General features: G+C 44.8%; 1 protein-coding gene across 1 annotated transcript in view; it reads right to left on the bottom strand.

The window, feature by feature from the left end:
• Positions 1 to 23,485, bottom strand: part of LOC137378249 (piezo-type mechanosensitive ion channel component 2-like) — a 220,801-nt gene that overhangs the window by 71,924 nt on the left and 125,392 nt on the right. The window contains exons 24-35 of the mRNA XM_068048474.1: positions 21,729 to 21,933; positions 19,081 to 19,179; positions 16,753 to 16,918; positions 14,822 to 15,065; positions 12,046 to 12,142; positions 9,461 to 9,629; positions 6,870 to 6,959; positions 6,526 to 6,635; positions 3,230 to 3,295; positions 2,791 to 2,934; positions 2,497 to 2,603; positions 1,383 to 1,503 (exon numbers count right to left, since the gene is read on the bottom strand). Coding sequence (XP_067904575.1) covers positions 1,383 to 1,503; positions 2,497 to 2,603; positions 2,791 to 2,934; positions 3,230 to 3,295; positions 6,526 to 6,635; positions 6,870 to 6,959; positions 9,461 to 9,629; positions 12,046 to 12,142; positions 14,822 to 15,065; positions 16,753 to 16,918; positions 19,081 to 19,179; positions 21,729 to 21,933 — 1,618 coding nt within the window. The remainder of the gene's footprint in view (positions 1 to 1,382; positions 1,504 to 2,496; positions 2,604 to 2,790; positions 2,935 to 3,229; positions 3,296 to 6,525; positions 6,636 to 6,869; positions 6,960 to 9,460; positions 9,630 to 12,045; positions 12,143 to 14,821; positions 15,066 to 16,752; positions 16,919 to 19,080; positions 19,180 to 21,728; positions 21,934 to 23,485) is intronic.

Raw genomic sequence — 23,485 nt, 5'->3', positions numbered from 1 at the left:
TGACAGTGCAATTAAAAAAAACTGAGCAAACATAAAGCTGCTGTGCTGAGCCCTCCCGCTCCCTGCAACCATCAGAGAGAGAGAGAAAGGGGGGGGGGGGGGGGAGAACCAACACAGGGAGGGGTACCAACACGGGGGGGGAACCAACACAGAGTGGGGGGGGATCAACACAGAGAGGGGGCGATCAACACAGAGAGGGGGCGATCAACACAGAGAGGGGGCGATCAACACAGAGAGGGGGGGATCAACACAGAGAGGGGAGAACACAGGGAGAGAGAGACAGAGAGAGAGAGAGAGGGAGAGAGAGTGATCAAGATCCTCCTGACAGATGGGCATCTATTCGGAATACTCCACATCGCTACAAGTGTGCGGGCAAACATTGACTACTTGTGCAAGCAAACAAATGCTAGGTATCTCACTAAATCAGTGTCCAGCATAGTGATGAGAAAGTAAGTCAATAAATTAATCCTTTCATTTAAAGCTTCTTCACAAAAATGCACATTTGTTGTTTTGATTAATAGGAATGTATCTTTTTAATGCCTTTATCTTTCCGAAATTGTCTCACTGGCCCCCTATGTAAGGCAAAAATTGTAATGTGGCCTCCCACAAATAGTTGAACAACCCTGGTTTAGACCATAAACTTAATTAAAAAACATTCTAGTGCTTACTGTGGAGAACCTTAAATGGTTGATAGCAAGTTCTGCTTAAGGGAATATTTGTGCATACATCACTGTTGTCAGAAACAGGAGATTGATATGGAATAATACAGAATTATAATCAGATGTTTCACTCAGCTGAACTGGAAATAGCAGTTGGAAGGAAACTCTCAATAAGGTAACAGAGTTGGGGTGTTGTACTGGTGTATGGGAAAGAAAATTATTGATAAGGAACAAGGGAAGCAGCTCGATAAAATTTACCTTACATGAAGCTGCAGTATGTAATGCAGAAATATGTGGATTGTCACAGAGAAGGGGTGAGAAAAATACAAAAAGTAGGTGTTGGAACAGATACTTGGGGTTCAGAGGTCTGCAGCCTTTATACTGAGCTCAGAATTGCAACACATTTGGGTCCTCGACTAAACATTTTTATTGTATGTACTTCTGTTAACTATCGGTTTAATTTCTGTATACTTAATAAGACTGTGACTTCTGACATTCAATGTTGCGAGCCCTCTTGATTTGAGGAGTAAATTATCAGTAATAATATACACATTTACCCCTCCTCCAACAGTTGACACCCCAGAAGCAGGCATTTTAATTCTCAATGTAAGTGGTGATATCTTGGCCAGGAGTTTGCTGCATTAATGGCTCCTAGTAATTGAACAGTGCCCCATATCCCTCAGGACCCCAGGGTTATTGGAGTTGATCCAATGGAACAATTACCTTGCTGCATTCTTTGCTCCATCTTTTCCTTCTTCCTCTGTGCTTTCTTCACCTGCCGCAGCTCCTCATGCCTTTCCTTGACTGCTGCTTTTGAGTCTTTAACTAAAGCTATGTAAGCAAACTGGAAGGAAATGGTGAATCAGACAGGTTACTCTTGGTCTGTTCAGACTCCTGGGATGAGATTTTAATTCACCCCAAACCTATCCACTGGCACAGAGTTAAAATTGGGCACCTGGTTTCTTCAGGAATTAACAACTTGAGATAGCAGGAAACAAGCAGCAGCCAATTGTCCCATTGAGTCTGGTCCTTCCAAAGATCCCTCCCATACAGACCACACTCTACACAACAACATTGGTCTTCACTTCCTCCAAATGATTTCACAAGGCACTCACACTGTGCAGATTCTACTGTGAATGGGCTGAGAGCAAAGACCAGGACATTCTGATCGTCTCTGATTTTTAGTGCTGACTGTGTTGTCTTTACTTTGCCCTGGGGTTATAATGAGATGGACAACAATGGGGCAGTTTGGACCAATCCAGGGCTCAGTGTTCAGATTAACTCACACAGTGATTCTGTTTTGAAGGCTCCCTGACCTAATCTGTATCTGTCTGTGGGTCAGAGCATGGAAATACATCTGCAGTTATCAGGGGTCAATATACCAAAATAGATTTGTAGTTATCAGTCATTCTGTGTATTTTACTGGATCTGTAGCTATGTGTGGTTCAGTGTAGTGTAATGGATCTATAGCTATGTGTGGTTTAGTGTAGTGTAATGGATCTGTAGCTATGTGTGGTTTAGTGTAGTGTAATGGATCTGTAGCTATGTGTGGTTCAGTGTAGTGTAATTGCTCTGTAGTTATATGTGGTTCAGTGTAGTGTAATGGATTTGTAGCTATGTGTGGTTTAGTGTAGTGTAATTGCTCTGTAGTTATATGTGGTTCAGTGTAGTGTAATGGATTTGTAGCTATGTGTGGTTCAGTGTAGTGTAATGGGTCTGTAACTGAATGTATTGGTGTACTATAATGGATCTGTAGTTATGCCTAATGCATTGTAGTATTATGTTTTAGGATTAGTTAGAGAAGGGCATTGCTTGTGGCCTTTCATTACTTACACACCTGGAATGCTGAAGTTTTTACTGTTTCATCACTAAGTATTTCAATTTCCTCTTTAGCATCATCCTCACTGTCAGTCTCAAATAGATAATAGCTCCCACTGCGAATCACTGCACAGCAAAGGAAACACAGGGCATGAGTGGTTTGTACAGTACGCAGCCAATGTGTAAATATCAGCAATAGCAGGAATTGCAAACAGATTTCTGATGCAGATTTTACAAAGTATACTGAACAGGGACTATTACACAAACACACATCACTGAGAATAATGATTAATACTATCTGCCTCCTCCACACCTGTCTCCTGTGATTTATAAAATGGTGGAGAGTTCAGCATGGATTCAGTCCACAACAATTCTATTGATATTGACTCCACACTGCAGTCGATCATCGAAACAAAACCGCAGCTTGAGTGTTCAGCTGGCCAGTCAACCTTAATTCCTTAAATTTAATAGCAGGGCCTTTTATTATGGTCCAGTTACAGCTTCTTCCATTGTCCAAGCCAAGAACAAGGGCTTCCAGGTCCTTTACAGTTTCTGAATCAAGGACCAGAATCATACAAAAGCAGGACCGGCACGACTATAGTGATAATTGGGGATGGGGGTGAGATCCTTGTACATACAGTTGGTCAAACAGGATGCACATGCTGTGGAGATATTTTTGTGATGTTGGACTTTAGTATCCAGTTTGTGGGATTAAAGGATGGCCTTTTCTCTCTAGAACCAACAGAACCTACTTGTGGAATGAGTTACCCAGGGCTGCCACCACTTCTTCTTGTCACCTTCTGCTTTGTCTTTGTCACCTGTGGAGAATTACATTTCAGAAACAGATAGATCAACCACCATGTTAATACAGTCTGCAGTGTGGTTAGAGTCTCCATAACAATTGTACGAGTTATACTAGCTGATCACACATAAATCTATCTTTTTTTTTTGCATCTGGTCCACATCTATGAAGATGCTGAAGAATGCTGATTGACTCAAATTTACAGAAAGGAATAAAAAAAAAATCACTTGCATGCCTATTGATCCAAATATCCCCATTCATTAAAAAACAACCAATCAAATGCATTGAAATTGTTTTATTTTCTAGATTCCTTTCAGCAGCCCTTTTAGCTCTTCCTCCATCCCATCACAAATAAAGATCATAATATTTAAAAAATATTAAATCATTCGGAAAATAAATTCACAAATTAGGCTCCAACAACTTTCTCCCCATTCCACAAGCTCCACAATGCACTACCTCAAGATTTACGACCAATTTTTCAGTGGGCCTTACTGGGTCTACCGTACAGTAGGAGCAGGCCCAGATTTGGAATTTAAATATTCAGTTTTTCTCTGTGCGTATCCATTGAGTGACCACAAAGTAGGTGACCAAAGAAGCTGGTGAAGGGGTGGAGAAGGGGGTGTTCCAGGAACACCCATGGAAGAGTGAGTCTGGAAGAAAGTGGACCCTCCCCTTTTTTTAGTTGGATAATCTTAAAGCTTTCAGGCCTTCTGTACACCCCCGATGCCAAAGCAGAGTACTCCCGTTTCCACCCATCACCCTTGCACCAGCCCAGTGAGGGAACAGGCCTGCATCAGGAGGGTTGTCTTGACTGTGATAATGACCAAGGTCAGGAAACTAGGCAGCAGCACATTCCTCTGCAGCCCGAGAGAATTATTCTTCCTGGCAGGAGGTGGGGGTGGAAAATCAGTCATGTCTAATTTCCAGCAACAATTAATCACGCTGTCTAATACTTGAAAGAGTTGCCAGGACTTGACGGACAAAGCTCCTAGTGAGTATTCTTCTTTCACTTTATAAATATTCTCAATAAGCCTGATGTCCGACATACATGGGAAATCCATCGTCACATTTAAGAGTCGGCAAGAAAAAGAAGCCAAATACATTGCAACAAGGTAGAGCTTCTGTCTACCAAATATGCAGTGCGTGCACTCTCTCACTTATGGGCTGGAATTCTACACCCCCCCCCCACTCAGGAGTGGGCCAGTGGCTGGGGTGGGGGTCATAAAATTGAGTAGGAGGTGGGAGGTGGCGTTCCCGACGCCCTCCCACCCCTGCAACAATTTTACAGCTGTGGCGAGAAACTGCCCGCCTGCCCCAGGCCAATCAAGGCCCTTAAGTGGCCAATTAACTGCCACTTAAGGGCCTCCTCCCACCACCACTGGTAAAACCTGGTGGCCTCCTTGCGAGCAGGGGGTGGGGGTCGGGGTGGGGAGGGTTCCCTCCTGATCGGAAACTCTGTGTCCCACTGAGGGCACCCCCCACAGCCCAACCGCCCCCACTACACAACACCACCCCACTAACTGATGCCCACCCACCCTTGCCTCATTGGGGCCCGACTGATTGTCCCCAGCAAGGCCCCAGACACTTACCATTTTTCCGGGGCCAGTGTCCCTCTTGCTCCTTTCCCTAGGTCCAGTCCCAGCAGTGGCCACCGCTCTTGGTGGCGCTGCAGGGACTGAGAGCTGCCGGCCCACTGATTGACCGACAGCTCTTGAAGGCTTCTTGTTTCAGAGCGGCGGAAGTCTCGCATGAGGCCAATTAAGGGCCTGGGAAGCGTAAAATCCTGGCATGGCTACCTAGGCCCAGCGGAGGTGGGGCTTGTCCCCGACTTTTTGGCCAATGGGTGGGGCCTCCCGCCCAACATAAAATTCTGGCCCAGGTGTCAGCTGTGTCTCAGTGGCAACATTCAAGCCTCTGAGTCAGAAGGTTGTAGGTTCAAGTCTCACTCCAGAGACTTAAACATAAAAATCGAGGCTAAAACTCCAGTACAGTACTGAAGGAGAGCTGCATAGTCAGAGGTGCTGTTTTTGGATAAAACTTTAAACCATTATTATTTGTGGGACCTGGTTTGTGCACAAATTGGCTGTTGTGATTCCTATATTCCAGTCTTGCAAAAGTCCTAACTCCATTTGCTGTAAAGCGTTTTGGAATAGCCTGGGGTCATAGAAGATGTTATATAAATACAAGTCTTCCTTTTACTAATGCAGAGAATGTAGGATGCAGTTAAAAGGGCCAAGGCCTAGGGAATCCCAGGTTTATGCAGGGGTAGTGCTGGACTTTACCCAGCTAAAAGCATAGAACCTACTAGAAACAGATCTTCCTGCTTTTTCTCCAGCAGAATCAGCCAGTGCATTAACTTACAGAATAATAGAGCCCAATGGGCGAATCCCAGGCTGTAGTGACAGGCCTACTCAAGGACAGAGGAGGGAATCTATGTGTGGAGACAGAGGAAATGGGCGAAGTACTAAATGAGTACTTTGCATCAGTATTCACCAAAGAGAAGGACTTGGTGGATGATGAGTCTAGGGAAGGGAGTGTAGATAGTCTGGGTCATGTCGTTATCAAAAAGGAGGAGGTGTTGGGCGTCTTGCAAAGCATTAAGGTATAAGTCCCCAGGGCCTGATCGGATCTACCCCAGAATACTGAGGGAGGCAAGGGAAGAAATTGCTGGAGCCTTGACAGAAATCTTTGCATCCTCATTGGCTACAGGTGAGGTCCCAGAGGACTAGAGAATAGCCAATGTTATTCCTTTGTTTAAGAAGGGTAGCAAGGATAATCCAGGAAATTATAGGCCAGTGAGCCTTACGTCAGTGGTAGAGAAATTATTAGAGAGGATTCTTCGGGACAGGATTTACTTCCATTTGGAAACAAATGAACTTATTAGCGAGAGGCAGCATGGTTTTGTGAAGGGGAGGTCGTGTCTCACTAACTTGATTGAGTTTTTTGAGGAAGTGACGAAGATGATTGATGAAGGAAGGGCAGTGGATATTGTCTATATGGACTTCAGTAAAGCCACAGTCCCTGGAAGTGCAGAAGATTTTAGTTTAGACAGGCATCAAGATCGGCGCAGGCTTGGAGGGCCGAATGGCCTGTTCCTGTGCTGTACTGTTCTTTGTTCTTGTTCTTTGTACTCCTCCCAATAGGCCAGAGTAGTTTCCATATCGTGGGAGGAGATGGTAACATCTGTGACCATTGACAAAGTCAACTGTTCACCTTGAAAGATTCTTCATAAGAAATAAAACATACCTGAAAGTGCTCCCTGATTCTCTGGTTTGAACCCATTGATTGTGTGTGAGATATCACCAGGTTTTGGCACTGATCGTTTGTACTTCTGTTTAGCCCTGATCCTCTCCATCCTAATGTTGAGGGGCGGAGGGGGGAGAGGAAAAGGAAAAGAAAAAGGAAATTTCAGAAAAAACAGGAAAAATAATTCCCCCTCCTTTTTTGTACAATGGTACACACTCATCTCTGAATAATTTTTACTGTTGGGAATTCAGGGTTGAATCTTTGAGTAAGGAACAGTAGATTTTACTGAATTACCCATTTCCCCTTGGTAACTTTATCGCATATATTGTATTTATTCAACGTACTGTTTCTTCAATATTTCCATGGATATCCTCTCTTTCTCCAGTCTCGCTGTGACGCGTTTTCTCAACTTAGCCTCAAATAGTTCAGCTCCTCTGTGCAAATGAATAAACACATTTATAATTTATATATCACCTTGTCATCTCAGTGTTTCCATTTATATATCACCTGATCATCTCTCAGAGATTTCCATTTATATATCACCTAATCATCTGAGCTTTACGTTTATACATCACCTGATTATCTCTCAGTGCTTTATTTTGAAATATACACTGTTGTTATTGGGGAAAGGTGACATTTGCATCGGGAGGCCCCACAAACAAAGTGAGGTGAATTACCAATTATCCTGCATTTGATGTTGTTCATTGAGGAGAGATGTTGACTTGGACACTGGCACATCTTCCTGTTCACCTTCAAATAGTGTCATGGAATCCTACATCTCCACTGGAACTGACAGTTTAGTGTCTAATTAAGCTCCATTTGGCTTGGTTGGTGGAACACTTGCCTCAACCCAGAAGGTTCAAACCCAATCCAGGACTTGATCACATAATCTAGACCAGGGTTGCCAACATACAGCCCACGGGCCAGATCCGGCCCACCAAAGGTTTCCATCTGGCCCTCGGATGTAAACTGTACCCGGATTCTCACCAGGGTTCTGTGACTGGAGATGGGAAATTTCCCATTGTCGTCGTCTTCTTGCAGAGCGGCCTTTTTAAAAACATCACACTGAATTTCACAGCTGACAGCTGCTGAAGCAGGAATGGGCTTCCCAACTTGGGACAGATTCGGGGTTTTCTGATTTTTTTAAAAGCCCGCTGAAAAACCCTGAATCTGTCCGATACTGGAAAGCACATTCCTGCTTCAGCAGCTGTCAGCTGTGAAACTCAGTTCAATGTCTTTAAACAAACTGACCAAGCACAAAGCTGCTGTGCTGAGTGCTCCCACTTATTGTAACAGTCAGAGAGAGAGAGAGAAATTGGGGGGGTGGGGGTGGGGGTGGGGGGGGGAAACAGAAATCAAGGGAACAGTGAGAGAGGGAGGAAAAGAGAGAGAGAGGGAAAAGAAAGAGAGAGGGGGAAAACAGAGAGAGGGGAACAGAGAGAGAGAGGAGGGAAGCAAAGAGGGGAACAGAGAGAGAGGGGGGACAGAGAGAGGGGGAGGGAATAGAGAGAGGGGGGAAACAGAGAGAGAGAGAGGGACAGAGTGAGATTGAGGGGGATAGAGTGAGAGTTGGGAACAGAGAGACTGAGGGGGGAGAACAGGCAAGGGGGAGAACAGAGAGAGAAGGGGAAACAAAGAGAGGGGCAAGAGAGAGGGGGAAACAAATAGAGAGGGGGAAAAAGAGTAAGGGGGAACTGAGAGAGAGGGGGAGAACAGGGAAAGGGGGGAGACAGAGAGTGGGGGGCACAGAGAGAGGGGAGGACAGAGAGAGAGAGGGGGGCACAGAGAGAGTGGGGATGGGGGGAGAACAGAGAGCGAGCATGACACAGAGAGGGGGAAAACAGGGAGAGAGAGAGAGACAGAGACAGAGATCAAGATCACTCCTGACAGATGGATATCTATCCAGAATATTCTGCATCGCTACATCAAGTGTGCGGGCAGAGACTGACTACTTATGCAAGCAAAAACAATGCCAGGTATGTCACTAACTCTGCCTGTGCGGAGTTTGCAAGTTCTCCCTGTGACCGCGTGGGTTTCTTCCGGGTGCTCTGGTTTCCTCCCACAGCCAAAGATTTGCAGGTTGATAGGTAAATTGGCCATTGCAAATTGCCCCTAGTGTAGGTAGGGGAATTAAGGGAAGGTGGGGATGTGGTAGGAACATGGGATTAATGGGGGATTAGTATAAATGGGTGGTTGATGGTCGGCACAGACTCGGTGGGCCGAAGGGCCTGTTTCAGTGCTGTATCTCTCTATGACTCTATGACTAAATCAGTTTTCAATATAGTGACGAAAAAGTATGCCAATAAATTAGTCTTCTCATTTAAAGCTTCTTCAGAAAAATGCACATGTTGTTGTTTTTATTAGTAAGATAAATTTTTAATGCCTTTATCTTTCGAAATTTGCTCACCACCCCCCACCAACCCCGGGCAGAGCAAAAATTGTAATGTGGCCCTCCGCTCGAAAAGATTGGATGACCCTGATCTAGACTGACATTTTAGTGTAGTACCGAGCAAGTGCTGCACTGTCAGATGTGCCAGCCTTCTACTTAAACATAAACTGACTGTTTGGGTGGGTGTTTAAGATCCTATGACATTATTTAAAGAATAGTGGAGTCCAATCCTGACTCTACACATGGACTTTCCAGCAAAGGCCAGATAAGAGCACTGCAGAGAATAAACCCTCAGCAGGGACATCGAGACCAATTGTAGAACACCATTTGCCACTCTGGCTGAGATCAGTTAACTCAGCACAGACCAGGAATTGAACCTGGGACCCTCTTAATCTGTGTGATTTAGCAGCAAGTTCACCATTCACACCAGTATGGAACTGAGAGGCGAGATTCCATATATGCAAACACTGTTGCAGGGTGCCATGGTGATGTGGGTCAGCCAGAATCCACTCCTATGTATTTTGAGCTCCAGGGACCCATTCTTACCTTGCTGCCAGCAGTTTGGAAGCTTTCAGATCTGCCACTACATGCAGGAAGTAATAACTCAGAAAGACTCTCCTCTGGGCTAGTAGGAAGAGGAAGCAGATGCTGTCCCAAATAATGCCTGCCTGCTTATTCGGGACCTCGCAGCCTTCATGCAGGTTGGCCGTATTTGCTGAAAACACATATGGAAGCTTAGTAAAACTTTATTAGAAATCTGAGTGCAACAGTAGAGAGACAGACAGCAGCCATTTGGTTAAATTCTTCCCACCAGTTTATCTGCTCCTCTTATGAAGGGGCTCCCTCATGGTGGGTTTGGTTCAACTAGGGTTGCCAACCATCTAGGATTGCCCTGGAGGAATAAAGACTAATCTCCAAGACACTGCTGTGAGCATAACCCAGGAGAAAAAAATCATTGGGACATTAAGAAGAAATTTCTTTGAATATTAGCAATCAAAATTTTGGACAAAAGAAAAACAAGCTGTTTGCTGGCCAGTTAAGAATCATCCAATCAGGTGAAGAAGAGTCTATTTGACTTCCAGTTAGTGTAGGAAGGCGAGGATGGATGTGTCGAGTACCCAATGGTGGGAGCTTGGGGGTAGGTTGGTTGGAGGCAGGAGGTCATGTGATGACACCTCCAGGAATATGTCCAGAGTTGGCAACCTGAGGTTCAACAGGCACTTTCCAATGTCTCCTCAGTTAACCATTTTCCATGAGTGCACCTTGACAGTGAGAGGTGGCAGACTATTTAACAAGATGGGCAGCATACACCTGCACTTTCCAGCAAGAAATCTGAAAATCAAGAAATCGGGATCATGGCCTATTGTTGATTCCCTCTCTAGACTAGGGAGGTTGAACACAATTGTAATCTACTTACCAACTGAAGAACATGGAACACTTCAGAACAACACAAAAAAAACCCAGCTAATTCACTTTTCAACTGTTCCCCAGCTCTTTATCACTTTATATCTTTATCTGCCCAGAGATCAAATGGAAATACAGATACAGGGCAAAGCCAAGCAATCAATTCATAGTTTTACATCATTTAAGTAGTTTAAATCTCCATAAGTCTTGGATTCAACAAGAATTGGTTGGACATCTTGTCCATCATGATGGATATCATCCAATTAGTGTGACCCACGTCTCAATTGACAATGATTCATGCCTTCACAGGATAACCTATTAAATTCAGTGACTTTGACTTTTCTTTTCTCCTGAAGGCCCCAAGTCTTTTTGGGCTACAGTTCCACAAATCCCAGACACCCTCCAGTACCTCACATGAATAACTATTGTTCATGTGTAAGCCCAGTGAATCTTGCCACCCTACTTGACTGTGGTCATCCCAGTTGAGTCCAATCCTGCCCTCTTGATGTCCAAGGTTGCTGGATAATGATTAAGAGCAAGAAACTTGGCGCATTTACCTCAGGTGCTGAGGCCCATTGTACAACCTCTCCAGCTGCCCTGATCAGCTAACTCAGTATAGACAATTTATTTACTGATCCATCAGAGTAAGCTTTAACTACTTTACTTGGTGGCAGTCTCGTAACCAACTGGGAACCAAGACCAGTCACCCCTACACTGAGAAGTGTAACAACAACATTCGCATCTATATATATATATATATATATATATATATATAAATATATATATAGAGCACCTTTATAGCAGTGAAACATCCCAAGGTGCTTCGCAGGAGCATTCTCAAAGAAGATTTGACCCTGAGCCACCCAAGGAGATATTAGGACAGGTGATCGAAAGCTTGGTCAAACAGCTAGATTTTCAGGAATGTCTTAAAGCTGAGGAGAGCAGCAGAGAAGTGGAGAGGTTTAGGGAGGGAGTTCCAGAGCTTCGGGCTGAAGGCATGGCTGCCAATGGTGGAACAACTGAAATCGGGGGTGTGCAAAAGGTCAGAATTGGAGGAACGCAGAGATTTCGGAGGTTTATTAGGCTGGAGGAGGTTACAGAGATAGAAAGGAGTGAAGCCATGGAGGGATTTGAAAATGAGCATTTTTAAGACGAAGGCTTTGGTGGAGCAGGAGCAATTATAGGTCAATGAGCACAGAGGTTATGTGTGAGTTACGATACAGCAGCAGAAGCTTGCATAACCTCAAGTTTACAGAAGGTACAAGGTTGGAGCCTGGCCAAGAGACCATTGGAATAGTCAAATCTAGAGGTAACAAGGATATGGATAAGGGTTTCAGCAGCAGATGAGCTGAAGCAGGGGCAGAATCAGCCAATGTTATAGAATTAGAAGCAGATAATCTTGGTGATAGAGAGGATGAGGTCAGAAGCTCAACTGAGGATCAAATAGGACTAAAGGTTGTGAACAGTCTGGTTCGGCCTCAGACAGCGGCCAAGGAGAGGGATAGACACAGTGGTGAAGGAATGGCGTTTGTGGCAGGGGCTAAAGACAATGACTTGGTTTGCCCAATATTTAGTTGGAGGAAGTTTCTGATCATTCAGTACTGGATGTTGGATAAGCAGTGTGACAAATCAGAGACAGTGAAGACTACTGACATCTTGCATTCAGATACTGGGAATCGTCTTATTTCTAACTTTTCAGAGGGATGAATCAAACAGTCACCACTCACGTAAATCATACTCCTTGATGGTACAGGCCATGCCGAATGTCTGCACCACCCAGCAGTTCTTCTCAAGTAAGCTCTTCAAGTAGACACAGGAGCCGATCTGCCAGGGAGCAATTACAACACTGATTAAACTGTCTTAGATTTAAAGAAGAAAAGTGAAATTTATTAAAACTTAAACTTAAACTCTAATAGGGTTAACGCCTACGGATACACGCCGCGCCCCATACTAGCAATGCATACATGATACGTACATGCAAATAGAGACAGAAAAGAGAAGAAAAATAAAGTGGAGAGGTTTGAGGCAATATCTGAAGTCTCTTGTTACTGCGCTTCGAGCTCACTGTAGAGTCCTTGCTTGTAGGTAATTCTTACTTTTCGCTGGGGCCCATTATTCTTCTTAAACCCAACCCGAGCCCGGGGCCTTTAATTCTTTTTCGCGCATGACCTGACCTGACACGAATCTCCTTCATCTGTTCCGGCAATTGGAATTTGGGAAATCATGTGTAAGCCTGATCCCGTGACTTCCTGGAAGCAGTGTCCAGCCCGACCTGACCTGAGCCCAAATGCTGGACTTGGAATTTCGACCCGACCCGACCCGAACCCGACACATGTAGATGGGTCTAGTCGGGTAGCCAGGCTTTACTGTAGGAGACTTTTCTCTCTTGGGGTTCATGTGTCTTCAGTGGATTCCAAAGCTGGTGAGAAAGAAATGAGCAGATAGGAGAGGCTCTTTTCAATTCAGGAGCAAACAGCTTTCTGAATTCAAATTCTCTGTGGCAAGTTCAAAAAAACCTCCAACAGCCAGTTAGTCATGTGACTAAACTGGCCTGACCACGTCTGTTTGTGTTTTCGGCCATCTTAGCAGTTAACTTGGAATGCGAGCTCCTCCACCTTCAACGTCTAGTAATCAAGAGTCCATTGTGGATTAAATTGGAGCAGGGAGTAGTTCCTTTATTCCAACACTGTCTGCTAGTATGCAAAAATGTCTTTCCAGCCAAGGGGCTTGGCAACCCCTTGTAATAGGCCTTCTTTTCTTCCCAGCAACAATTTAAAAATTTAATGTCCATGTGGTGAAATTAATGTGCCTCATTCTTGGCAGGTGGGGGCCTGCATGACAAAAGTGAGAACCAACATCCAGGAGCATATGCACAAAACTGCTGTTTAAATGTATACAACTGTCTCAAGGACATGCTACATTAAAGCATATATTACTGGTTTAGTGTACATTCTTGGCTAAAAATACATACTTATTTAAGTATACATAGACATACTTGGTTAAGTGTACATCATTGGTTGTTACATGTTAATTGCTGGTTAAGTGTATATTGTTGGTCAAGTGAAAATTCTTGGTTGAGTGTGAATTCTTGCTTAAGTGTAGATTTTGGGTTGTTACGTGTGGAAACTTGGTTATGTTTATATTGTAAGTGTGCATTCTCGGTTAAGCTGTCTGAACTGTTGGTTAAGTGTACATTCTTGATTATGCAGATTTTTCTGATTCAGCAAATGCTCCAGCGCATCATGTGACTGTGACTGCCTACACAGAAAGAAGCCATTTGTCATGTGTCAGTATCAGATCCAGATGTGAGAAATCAATTCTAATTGCCTTGCCACAATCTTTCCCCACAAATTTTATTTTTATTCTTATGTAATTCCTCTTTAAATCTAATGCTACAATAATCACTTGTGGCAGGGGATTCCATATTCACCCTATGTATAAAAGCTTCCAATTAACCTTCCCTTTTATACTTCTAATTACATAGTGTTCCAGCACAAACAGGCCATTCAGCCCCACAGGTCTACACTGGTGTTTATACTCCAAACCAGCCTCCTTCTACTTCATCTCATCCTTATCAGCATAATCTTGGGCTCTACCCCACCCATTTATCTCCCACCACAAACCATGTACAGTCTACACTAAGAGGCTCTGCACATCATTCAAACTTCTGCTAGAGCCTATGTACAATCTATTATATCATCGAATTACATCCATTTAATTTACTGAGGGAAAGTTCCCTGAGCTCCAAACTTCTGGAGTAGAGAACTATGCTGCAGGCAATAACTAGAAGGAAATATGGAACTTTTGACAGATTGGAAACAACAATGGGAAACCGCTGAGAGCTATAAGGCAGTCGTCCAACTGTGGGATTCACAGGGGTAAAAGTCCATCTTCATTGCCTGAGTGCTATTCTGGACAAGTGGATTGCACCCTTTTATGGAACCCAAGGGATTTTCATTCTATCAAAATCAATGGAATGACAATCATGTGGGCTCGATAGAGGGCAGGTGATTGGCTGCATTAATTACTGTCCATGTGGTGAAGGTGACCATTTACCTCATGGAGTGATTTGAACCTTACATCTCAAACTCACAACTTCCACCACCTGGAAGGACAAGGTTTAAAGGTGCATGGAAACTTCACCTCGAAATACCCCTACAGGTCACACACGAGTCTGACTTCGGCATATATCAGCATTCCTTCATTATCACTGGATCAAAATCCCGAAACTCCCCTCCTAACTGCACCATGGGAGAACTTACACCACATGTAGTGCAACAGTCCAGGAAGGTGATTCACCATCACCTTCTCAAGGACAATTATGGATGGTCAATAAATGCAGGCCTTGCCAGTGACGCCGATATCCTGAGAATGAATAAAATAAAACTGGACAATGCCTCCTTACTGACATAAGTTGGGCAGATGCCTGAATATAATCAGTATCTCTTAATCAGAGATGGGCCATACTGGGGTATACAATCAGGTAGAATAACCAGCACGTACTGCAAATACATTCTTCGTCACAATCACTAGTATAGTGTAGCCAATCAGGTAGTCCCAGTGCCTGAGGACAACCTTGACGGGTTTTAGGAGCAGTCGTCCTCCGAACAGCATGAAGTAGAAACAGGCCACCAGGTAACCCATGCAGAAGATGTTGATCCTGCTTGTCCCAGTGATGAAGATCAGACACAGCACAAACCAGAACAAGTAGCTGAAAACAACCACCTTCAGCATGTCTAAGTAAGATCTAGAAAACAAATCCACACATTAGTTAAACTCACTGTAATAAAACAGAGAGACAACTGTTCACCCATATGTGTCACCCTTACTGATACAAATCCATAATCTGCACTGGTGTGAGATATCGTGAAAATCTTCAGAGAGTGAAACATTCCGAAGGCCTGAATTGTCATCACTGACCGTCAGCTGGACTGCCAATAGGTATGTCATCCAAATGAGTCCTCCTTGGGTGCAAGATTCTCGACAGCTGTTCCCAGCTCGCAGCTGTTCTCTGCACAAAATGCAGAATTCTATTCATGGATGACATATTCGGAGTGGCCAAACATCAGAGAGTTTGTAGGCAATGTTATTCTAAAGGAATTGAGGAAACTGGTACTGTGCTGTGCAAAGCTCATTGGTCACTGTTTAAAAATAAGGGGTGACCCATTTAATACAGAGGTGAGGAGAAATTTTTTCTCTCAGAGGGTCGAGAGTCTTTGGAACTCTCTTCTTCAAAAGGCGATGGAAGCAGAGTCTTTGAATATTATTAAGGCAGAGGTAGTTAGATCCTTGATGAACAAGTGGGCGGCACTGTGGCGCAGTGGTTAGCACCGCAGCCTCACAGCTCCAGGGACTCGGGTTCAATTCTGGGTACTGCCTGTGCGGAGTTTGCAAGTTCTCCCTGTGACCATGTGGGTTTTCGCCGGGTGCTCCGGTTTCCTCCCACAGCCAAAGACTTGCAGGTGATAGGTAAATTGGCCATTGTAAATTCCCCCTAGTGTAGGTAGGGTGGTAGTGAATATGGGATTACTGTAGGGTTAGTATAAATGGGTGGTTGTTGGTCGGCACAGACTCGGTGGGCCGAAGGGCCTGTTTCAGTGCTGTATCTCTAAATAAAATAAAATAAAAATAAAATAAAAGTGGGTGAAAGGTTATTGAGGGGAGGGGGGAATGTGGAGTTGAAGTTACAATCAGATCAGCCATGATCTTGTTGAATGGCAGAGCAGGCTCAAGGGGCCTAATGGCCTACTCCTGCTCCTAGTTTGTATGTTCATATGTATGAGAGCATGCTGTGTGTGGCCCAGTCTGGGGGTGTCTGGCCCTGTACTGTGTCCCAGTCTGGGGGTGTCCGGCCGTGTATTGTCGCCAGTCTGGGAGTGTCTGGCTCTGTATTGTGGCCCAGTCTGGGGATGTCTGACCCTGTACTGTAGGGGTGTAGGGGTGTGTGGCCCTGTCTGGGGATGTCCGGCCCTGTATTGTAGCCAGTCTGGAGGTATCTGGCCCTGTATTGTAGCCAGTCTGGGGGTGTCTGACCTTGTATTGTGGCCCAGTCTGGGGGTGTCTGGCCTTGTATTGTGGCCCAGTCTGGGGGTGTCTGGCCCTGTATTGTGGCCCAGTCTGGGGGTGTCTGGCCCTGTATTGTGGCCCAGTCTGGGGGTGTCCGGCCTTGTATTGTGGCCCAGTCTGGGGGTGTCCGGCCCTGTACCACGTCCAGCATGGGGTGTCCAGTCCTGTATTAAATTGCCGTATTGCTCCTTTCATGATGTTTGATGTGTCGGGTTTATGTTTATAGTTTCATTTTACCTGATAGTCTGAGTTTTACGCAGAAATAATTATATTTCCACTGGCAATCATGGACTATTTCGTCATCCCGATTCTCTAGCTTATCTGGAATGACTAATTGAAGCGTCAGAGGCTTTGGTGGAACAGCATACCTGCAGTGGAGAAAATTGGCCACAGGAATATATTGACTGACAGAAGCTGTATCTAGGCAGCGGCCAATTTCAACATTGTCCCCCGCACTCATTCGTACCGCTGCCGTGTTCTCATCTTCAAACACTTGCCACTGCATCGATGCGTACAACAACAGCATGAAGTCATCTAACAGAATCAAGCAGAGAGAAAACTTCGATGATATACTTGCTAAAGGAACAATGCTATCTGCCTCAACACAATGATTACAAAGTAACTGAAGTGACAACCATTATAAGGGGTTGAGATTCATCCTTGGAGGCAGCATCTTGGACAATTTGTAGGGTATTTAAGGTTAAAAAAGCACAAACTTGCATTTATATGGCGTTTTTCATGATCTCACGATGGAGGAAAATACTTTACAGTTAATGTAATACTTTTGAAATATATTCCACTGTAAATGGAGGAAACTTGGCAGTCAATGGGCTGGATTTTATGGGCCCCCCTGAAGCGGGGTCGGAGGTGGGGGGGACCATAGAATTGCAATGGGTGGCGGGGAGCAGAGGGCCCGTTAATGGTCACTTAAGGGCTTCTTCCTGCCGCCGCTGGGATCTAAGCAGTGGCGGGAGGTGCCTCCGCCATTGGGGAGGGCGACATGTAAAACGAGGCGAACACCCTGCGGGCTTGGGAGGGGGGGTCCCTCCTCTGTGGGCAATCTCTGGCCCACAAAGGACCCCTGCCAGCAAAACCTCCATCTCCCTGGGCCCCGCCTTCTGGACTTCATGCCCACAACTCCCCCCCACTCTCCCTCGCTGAACTGGCCCCGGCAACCCCACCTCATTTACCTGAGGCCCGGGGTTCCAGCGCTAGGCCTGGATCCTGTGCAGTACCAGCAGTGGCCACCACTCCCGGAGGTGCTGTCGATACTGCTGGGCTGCTGGCCCTCCGATTGGCTGTCAGCTCTTAGAGGCGGGACCCCCATCTTTAAAGGGACAGAGATCTCAGTGCTGGAAACTTCACCTCCGGACCAACAAGGGATCACAACTGGGGTGGGGGCATGAGAAGGCCAAGCTGGGGCTCCCCCTGCCTTTTTGGCCCAGCATCGGGAGCCCCACCACCTCCACAAGATCCTGGCCAATATATGTACAGCAAGCTCCCACAAACAGTAATGTGACAGTGATCAGATCATCTGCTTAAAGTGATGTTGGTTGAGGGACAAATCCTGGAGTGCTAGCCTATATTTTGTGCTCAGGTTTCTGGAGTGGGACTTGAACCCATGATATTCTAACTCAGAGGTGACAGTGCTACTACTGAGCCTCAGTTGACAATTCATACTGTGGGAGCGCTCTATGTGATGAATATGACAAACACTCCTCTGGATGGGAACCCTGGGAAATCAGAAGCACACACTGAGTCATAGTCGACTCGCTGCCCTCCAAATGGTTGGAAAATCTTGGGCACGTCTCTGATTCCCCAACATGTTCCTCCCTGTGCGAGGTTCCATGTTTGGAGCCTGCATTGATTGTATTTACCCCTTGAGATATTACTCTGGAATATTCTTAACAAACAAGACAGTTTTCACGTGTCATAAGCAGTGACGTTTTAGTGACTTTTGCAGGTTTCAAGATTCCCACCAGGTCACAGTTATTTTAATATTAGTTAATTTGAAGATTAAACTAAATAAATGTTTAAGAAGAATGTCCCAAGGCATAATCAGGAAAAGAGAATGGCAAGTCAAAGAAAGGGGTACTAGGAGTGTAATCAAAAGTGTGGCAAAGAACATAGTTTTAAGAAGAGTCTTAAAGGAGGAGTGTGAGGTGTAGATGTGGTGAGGGGTAGGAAGGGAACTCCAGAACTCTCAATCTACTCATCAGCTGAAATGCAGAGGAATCCCAACCAGAATGCGAACCCTATTTTCACTCATTTTGACCCATAACCAGCCAAAACCCCAATTCAAGTCCCAACTGGAATCGGAATCCAAATTCCAACTGGAATGCAAACTAAGTTCCAACTGAAAACTAATTCTGAAGCCCAACTAGAATCCAAACAAATCCCAACCAGAATCTGAACCCAAGCCCCAACCACATTTGGAGCCTATTCGCAACCAGAATATGACTTTAAATCCCATTTGAATTTGAAATACGACCCTAATATGAATCCAGATTTGAATTGTAATCTTGATCAAAATTGGAATCTATCGAACTCACTTCTGAAATTATTTTGGGATGTGAAGATGAGAAATATGAATTTCTTACCTTGTCAGAATTACAGAGCCAAAACATGCTTGAGCCAAAATGAAAGAATAACTGCTCTCTGACTATATTAGACTCTGCGGTGAATTGATAACTTACACATCAGGAACATTGGATTAGGTCTTTTTATGAAGTCTGGCAGATAGAGCCACTTAATGAGATTGGAGCTCATTCCTAGGCTTGACCTCCAGGGGTAATCTGTAAAGGATATCACACATGAAGGAAGAATTTCACTCTTGGACTGTTTACAAAAGCACAGCATCAGATATTGTAAGATTGAAGCTGATAAAAGGTTCCTGACTACATATGCTGGGACTACCACTGGTGCGTGAGCGCGGGGTCAGTTCATTATAATATTAAAGTATTGTTCCCAGCATATAGAACAGGGCCAATCAAGGATAGTAGTGGGAAGTTGTGTGCGGAATCAGAGGAGATAGGGGAAGCGTTAAATGAATATTTTTCGTCAGTATTTACAGTAGAGAAAGAAAATGTTGTCGAGGAGATTACTGAGATACAGCCTACTAGGCTAGATGGGATTGAGATTCACAAGGAGGAGGTGTTAGAAATTTTGGAAAGAGTGAAAATAGATAAGTCCCCTGGGCCAGATGGGATTTATCCTAGGATTCTCTGGGAAGCCAGGGAGGAGATTGCAGAGCCGTTGTTGTTGATCTTTATGTCGTCATTGTCGACAGGAGTAGTGCCGGAAGACTGGAGGATAGCAAATGTTGTCCCCTTGTTCAAGAAGGGGAGTAGAGACAGCCCTGGTAATTATAGACCTGTGAGCCTTACTTCGGTTGTGGGTAAAATGTTGGAAAAGGTTATAAGAGACAGGATTTATAATCATCTTGAAAAGAATAAGTTCATTAGCGATAGTCAGCACGGTTTTGTGAAGGGTAGGTCGTGCCTCACAAACCTTATTGAGTTTTTCGAGAAGGTGACCAAACAGGTGGATGAGGGTAAAGCAGTGGATGTGGTGTATATGGATTTCAGTAAGGCGTTTGATAAGGTTCCCCACGGTAGGCTATTGCAGAAAATACAGAAGTATGGGGTTGAAGGTGATTTAGAGCTTTGGATCAGAAATTGGCTAGCTGAAAGAAGACAGAGGGTGGTGGTTGATGGTAAATGTTCATCCTGGAGTTTAGTTACTAGTGGTGTACCGCAAGGATCTGTTTTGGGGCCACTGCTGTTTGTCATTTTTATAAATGACCTGGATGAGGGTGTAGAAGGGTGGGTTAGTAAATTTGCGGATGACACGAAGGTCGGTGGAGTTGTGGATAGTGTTGAAGGGTGTTGTAGGGTACAGAGGGACATAGATAGGCTGCAGAGCTGGGCTGAGAGATGGCAAATGGAGTTTAATGCGGAGAAGTGTGAGGTGATTCACTTTGGAAGGAGTAACAGCAATGCAGAGTACTGGGCTAATGGGAAGATTCTTGGTAGTGTAGATGAGCAGAGAGATCTTGGTGTCCAGGTACATAAATCCCTGAAAGTTGCTACCCAGGTTAATAGGGCTGTTAAGAAGGCATATGGTGTGTTAGCTTTTATTAGTAGGGGGATCGAGTTTCGGAGCCACGAGGTCATGATGCAGCTGTACAAAACTCTGGTGAGGCCGCACCTTGTGTATTGCGTGCAGTTCTGGTCACCGCATTATAGGAAGGATGTGGAAGCTTTGGAAAGGGTGCAGAGGAGATTTACTAGGATGTTGCCTGGTATGGAGGGAAGGTCTTACGAGGAAAGGCTGAGGGACTTGGGGTTGTTTTCGTTAGAGAGAAGGAGGAGGAGAGGTGACTTAATAGAGACATACAAGATAATCAGAGGGTTAGATAGGGTGGATAGTGAGAGTCTTTTTCCTCGGATGATGATGGCAAACACGAGGGGACATAGCTTTAAGTTGAGGGGTGAAAGATATAGGACAGATGTCAGAGGTAGTTTCTTTACGCAGAGAGTAGTAGGGGCGTGGAACGCCCTGCCTGCAACAGTAGTAGACTCGCCAACTTTAAGGGCATTTAAGTGGTCATTGGATAGACATATGGATGAAAATGGAATAGTGTAGGTCAGATGGTCGGCGCAACATCGAGGGCCGAAGGGCCTGTACTGCGCTGTAATGTTCTAATTCTAATTCTAATTCTAATAGCATGAAATGTGCATAGAGTTTTCAGGGTGGGATTTTGGCATCTATAGCTGATGTCAAAAGAAGAAAACATTACTTTGGGGAGGCAGAGTGGGTGAGAACAAACTTTTTTAGAGCCCACGGATAAAAGAAGGTAGATTAGTAGTGGCCCTATTGTAAGAGCAGTGCACTTCCATTAATGGGAACCATGTAACTGGAGCATTATTCAGGCAGTCATCTTCATTTTGGGGCCTAGGCCACATCTGAATACATCTGGAGCCCTTAGATGGGCCTTGCACACAGTTAGTGAGAGTGCTGGCACCAACTCAGGACTGCACTGCAGAGGAAGAGCACAGCAATTTGGGTACACAATGGACTTTGGGCCTCCACATCCAACAAAATGGAAAGCCAGTACCCAATGGACATCAGGACAACAGGAGTGGCCTTCAGTTCCATGGAGTTAAACACTAATCTAAATGTGAACAGGACACATGGCAGCGAGTGTTGGAATTGAAAGGAAAGACACTGTAAAGGCAATCTGACTACACACAGTGAATGGATGGAAGCTCCATAGTGGTGTTTAAATGATTGGTTAATTTACAGCAGGTTGGAGCAGTACTCCAGTGGTTTGAGGATGCACCTTTGCAGAGAAAAGGAGGGATCCCGATGCACAACAAGTACTGGAACGGAATGATACAGGCGATGAAGCAGCAGTATTTGGGCCACATCTCAGCAATGGCCTTTCTCCGGAGCTTGCACAGAATGGCTGTCAGCCACAAGGCATGGATCGCAGAGTACAAGTCCATGCGCTGCCCAATGAGGTTGATGGCTGTCATGAAGCAGACCTGAGAAGTATGGAACAAATAGTTAATGTGCTGACACCTTTTGTATACCAGTCTCCGCATTGGAATTGTTTTGCATTGACCTGTAACATTCTGCATTATAATTCTCATCAATGGAAATTCCCTAGAGACACATCAAAAAAGTTGGTTCCAAATCAGTATCTGGTTCGGTTTCTGCCTCAAACTGAGGCTCCATTGGATTTCAGGTCTGCGGGTACTCACTAATTCATGGTTTTTTTTTTGACCAAACCCACATCAATAAAGGCTTCATGTCGAACTTGATTTATATAACTAGCTGTAAAAACTGGAAATGGAATGTGACCTGAATGCTACCACAATCTGGCCCCACCTCCTGCTTTCAGCTCACCACATTCCCCAACCTTTCCCAACCATCCAACTCACCACATTCCCCATATTATCCAACTCACCATATTCCCATTGCTATCCAACTCACCACATTCCCCATACTATCCAACACAATATAATCCCCATATTATCCAGCTCACCACATTCCCTATGCTATCCAACACACCACATTCCCCATACTATCCAACACACCACATTCCCCATATTATCCAACTCACCACATTCCCCAAATTATCCAACTCACCACATTCCCCAAATTATCCAACTCACCACATTCCCCATATTATCCAACTCACCACATTCCCCAAATTATCCAACTCACCACATTCCCCATATTATCCAACTCATCACATTCCCCAAATTATCCAACCCACCACATTCCCCATACTATCCAGCTCACCACATTCCCCAAATTATCCAACTCAACACATTCCCCAAATTATCCAACTCAACACATTCCCCAGACTATCCAACCCACCACATTCCCCATACTATCCAGCTCACCACATTCCCCATATTATCCAACTCACCACATTCCCCATATTATCCAACTCAACACAGTCCCCATATTATCCAACTCACCACATTCCCCATACTATCCAACCCACCACATTCCCCATACTATCCAGCTCACCACATTCCCCAAATTATCCAACTCACCACATTCTCCATATTATCCAGCTCACCACATTCCCCATACTATCCAACCGACCACATTCCCCATATTATCCAACCCTCCACATTCCCCATACTATCCAGCTCACCACATTCCCCATATTATCCAAATCACCAAATAACCCATTCTATACAACTCACCACATTCCCCACGCAATACAACTCACCACATTCCCCATATTATCCAGCTCACCACATTCCCCATATTATCCAACTCAACACAGTCCCCATATTATCCAACTCAACACAGTCCCCATATTATCCAACTCAACACAGTCCCCATATTATCCAACTCACCACATTCCCCATACTATCCAACCCACCACATTCCCCATACTATCCAGCTCACCACATTCCCCAAATTATCCAACTCACCACATTCTCCATATTATCCAGCTCACCACATTCCCCATACTATCCAACCGACCACATTCCCCATATTATCCAACCCTCCACATTCCCCATACTATCCAGCTCACCACATTCCCCATATTATCCAAATCACCAAATTCCC

Source organism: Heterodontus francisci, chromosome 16 (genome assembly GCF_036365525.1).
Source record: "Heterodontus francisci isolate sHetFra1 chromosome 16, sHetFra1.hap1, whole genome shotgun sequence".
NCBI lineage: Eukaryota > Metazoa > Chordata > Chondrichthyes > Heterodontiformes > Heterodontidae > Heterodontus > Heterodontus francisci.
Note: the sequence above shows the minus strand (reverse complement) of the source record. Positions and strands in the feature narration are given on the sequence as shown.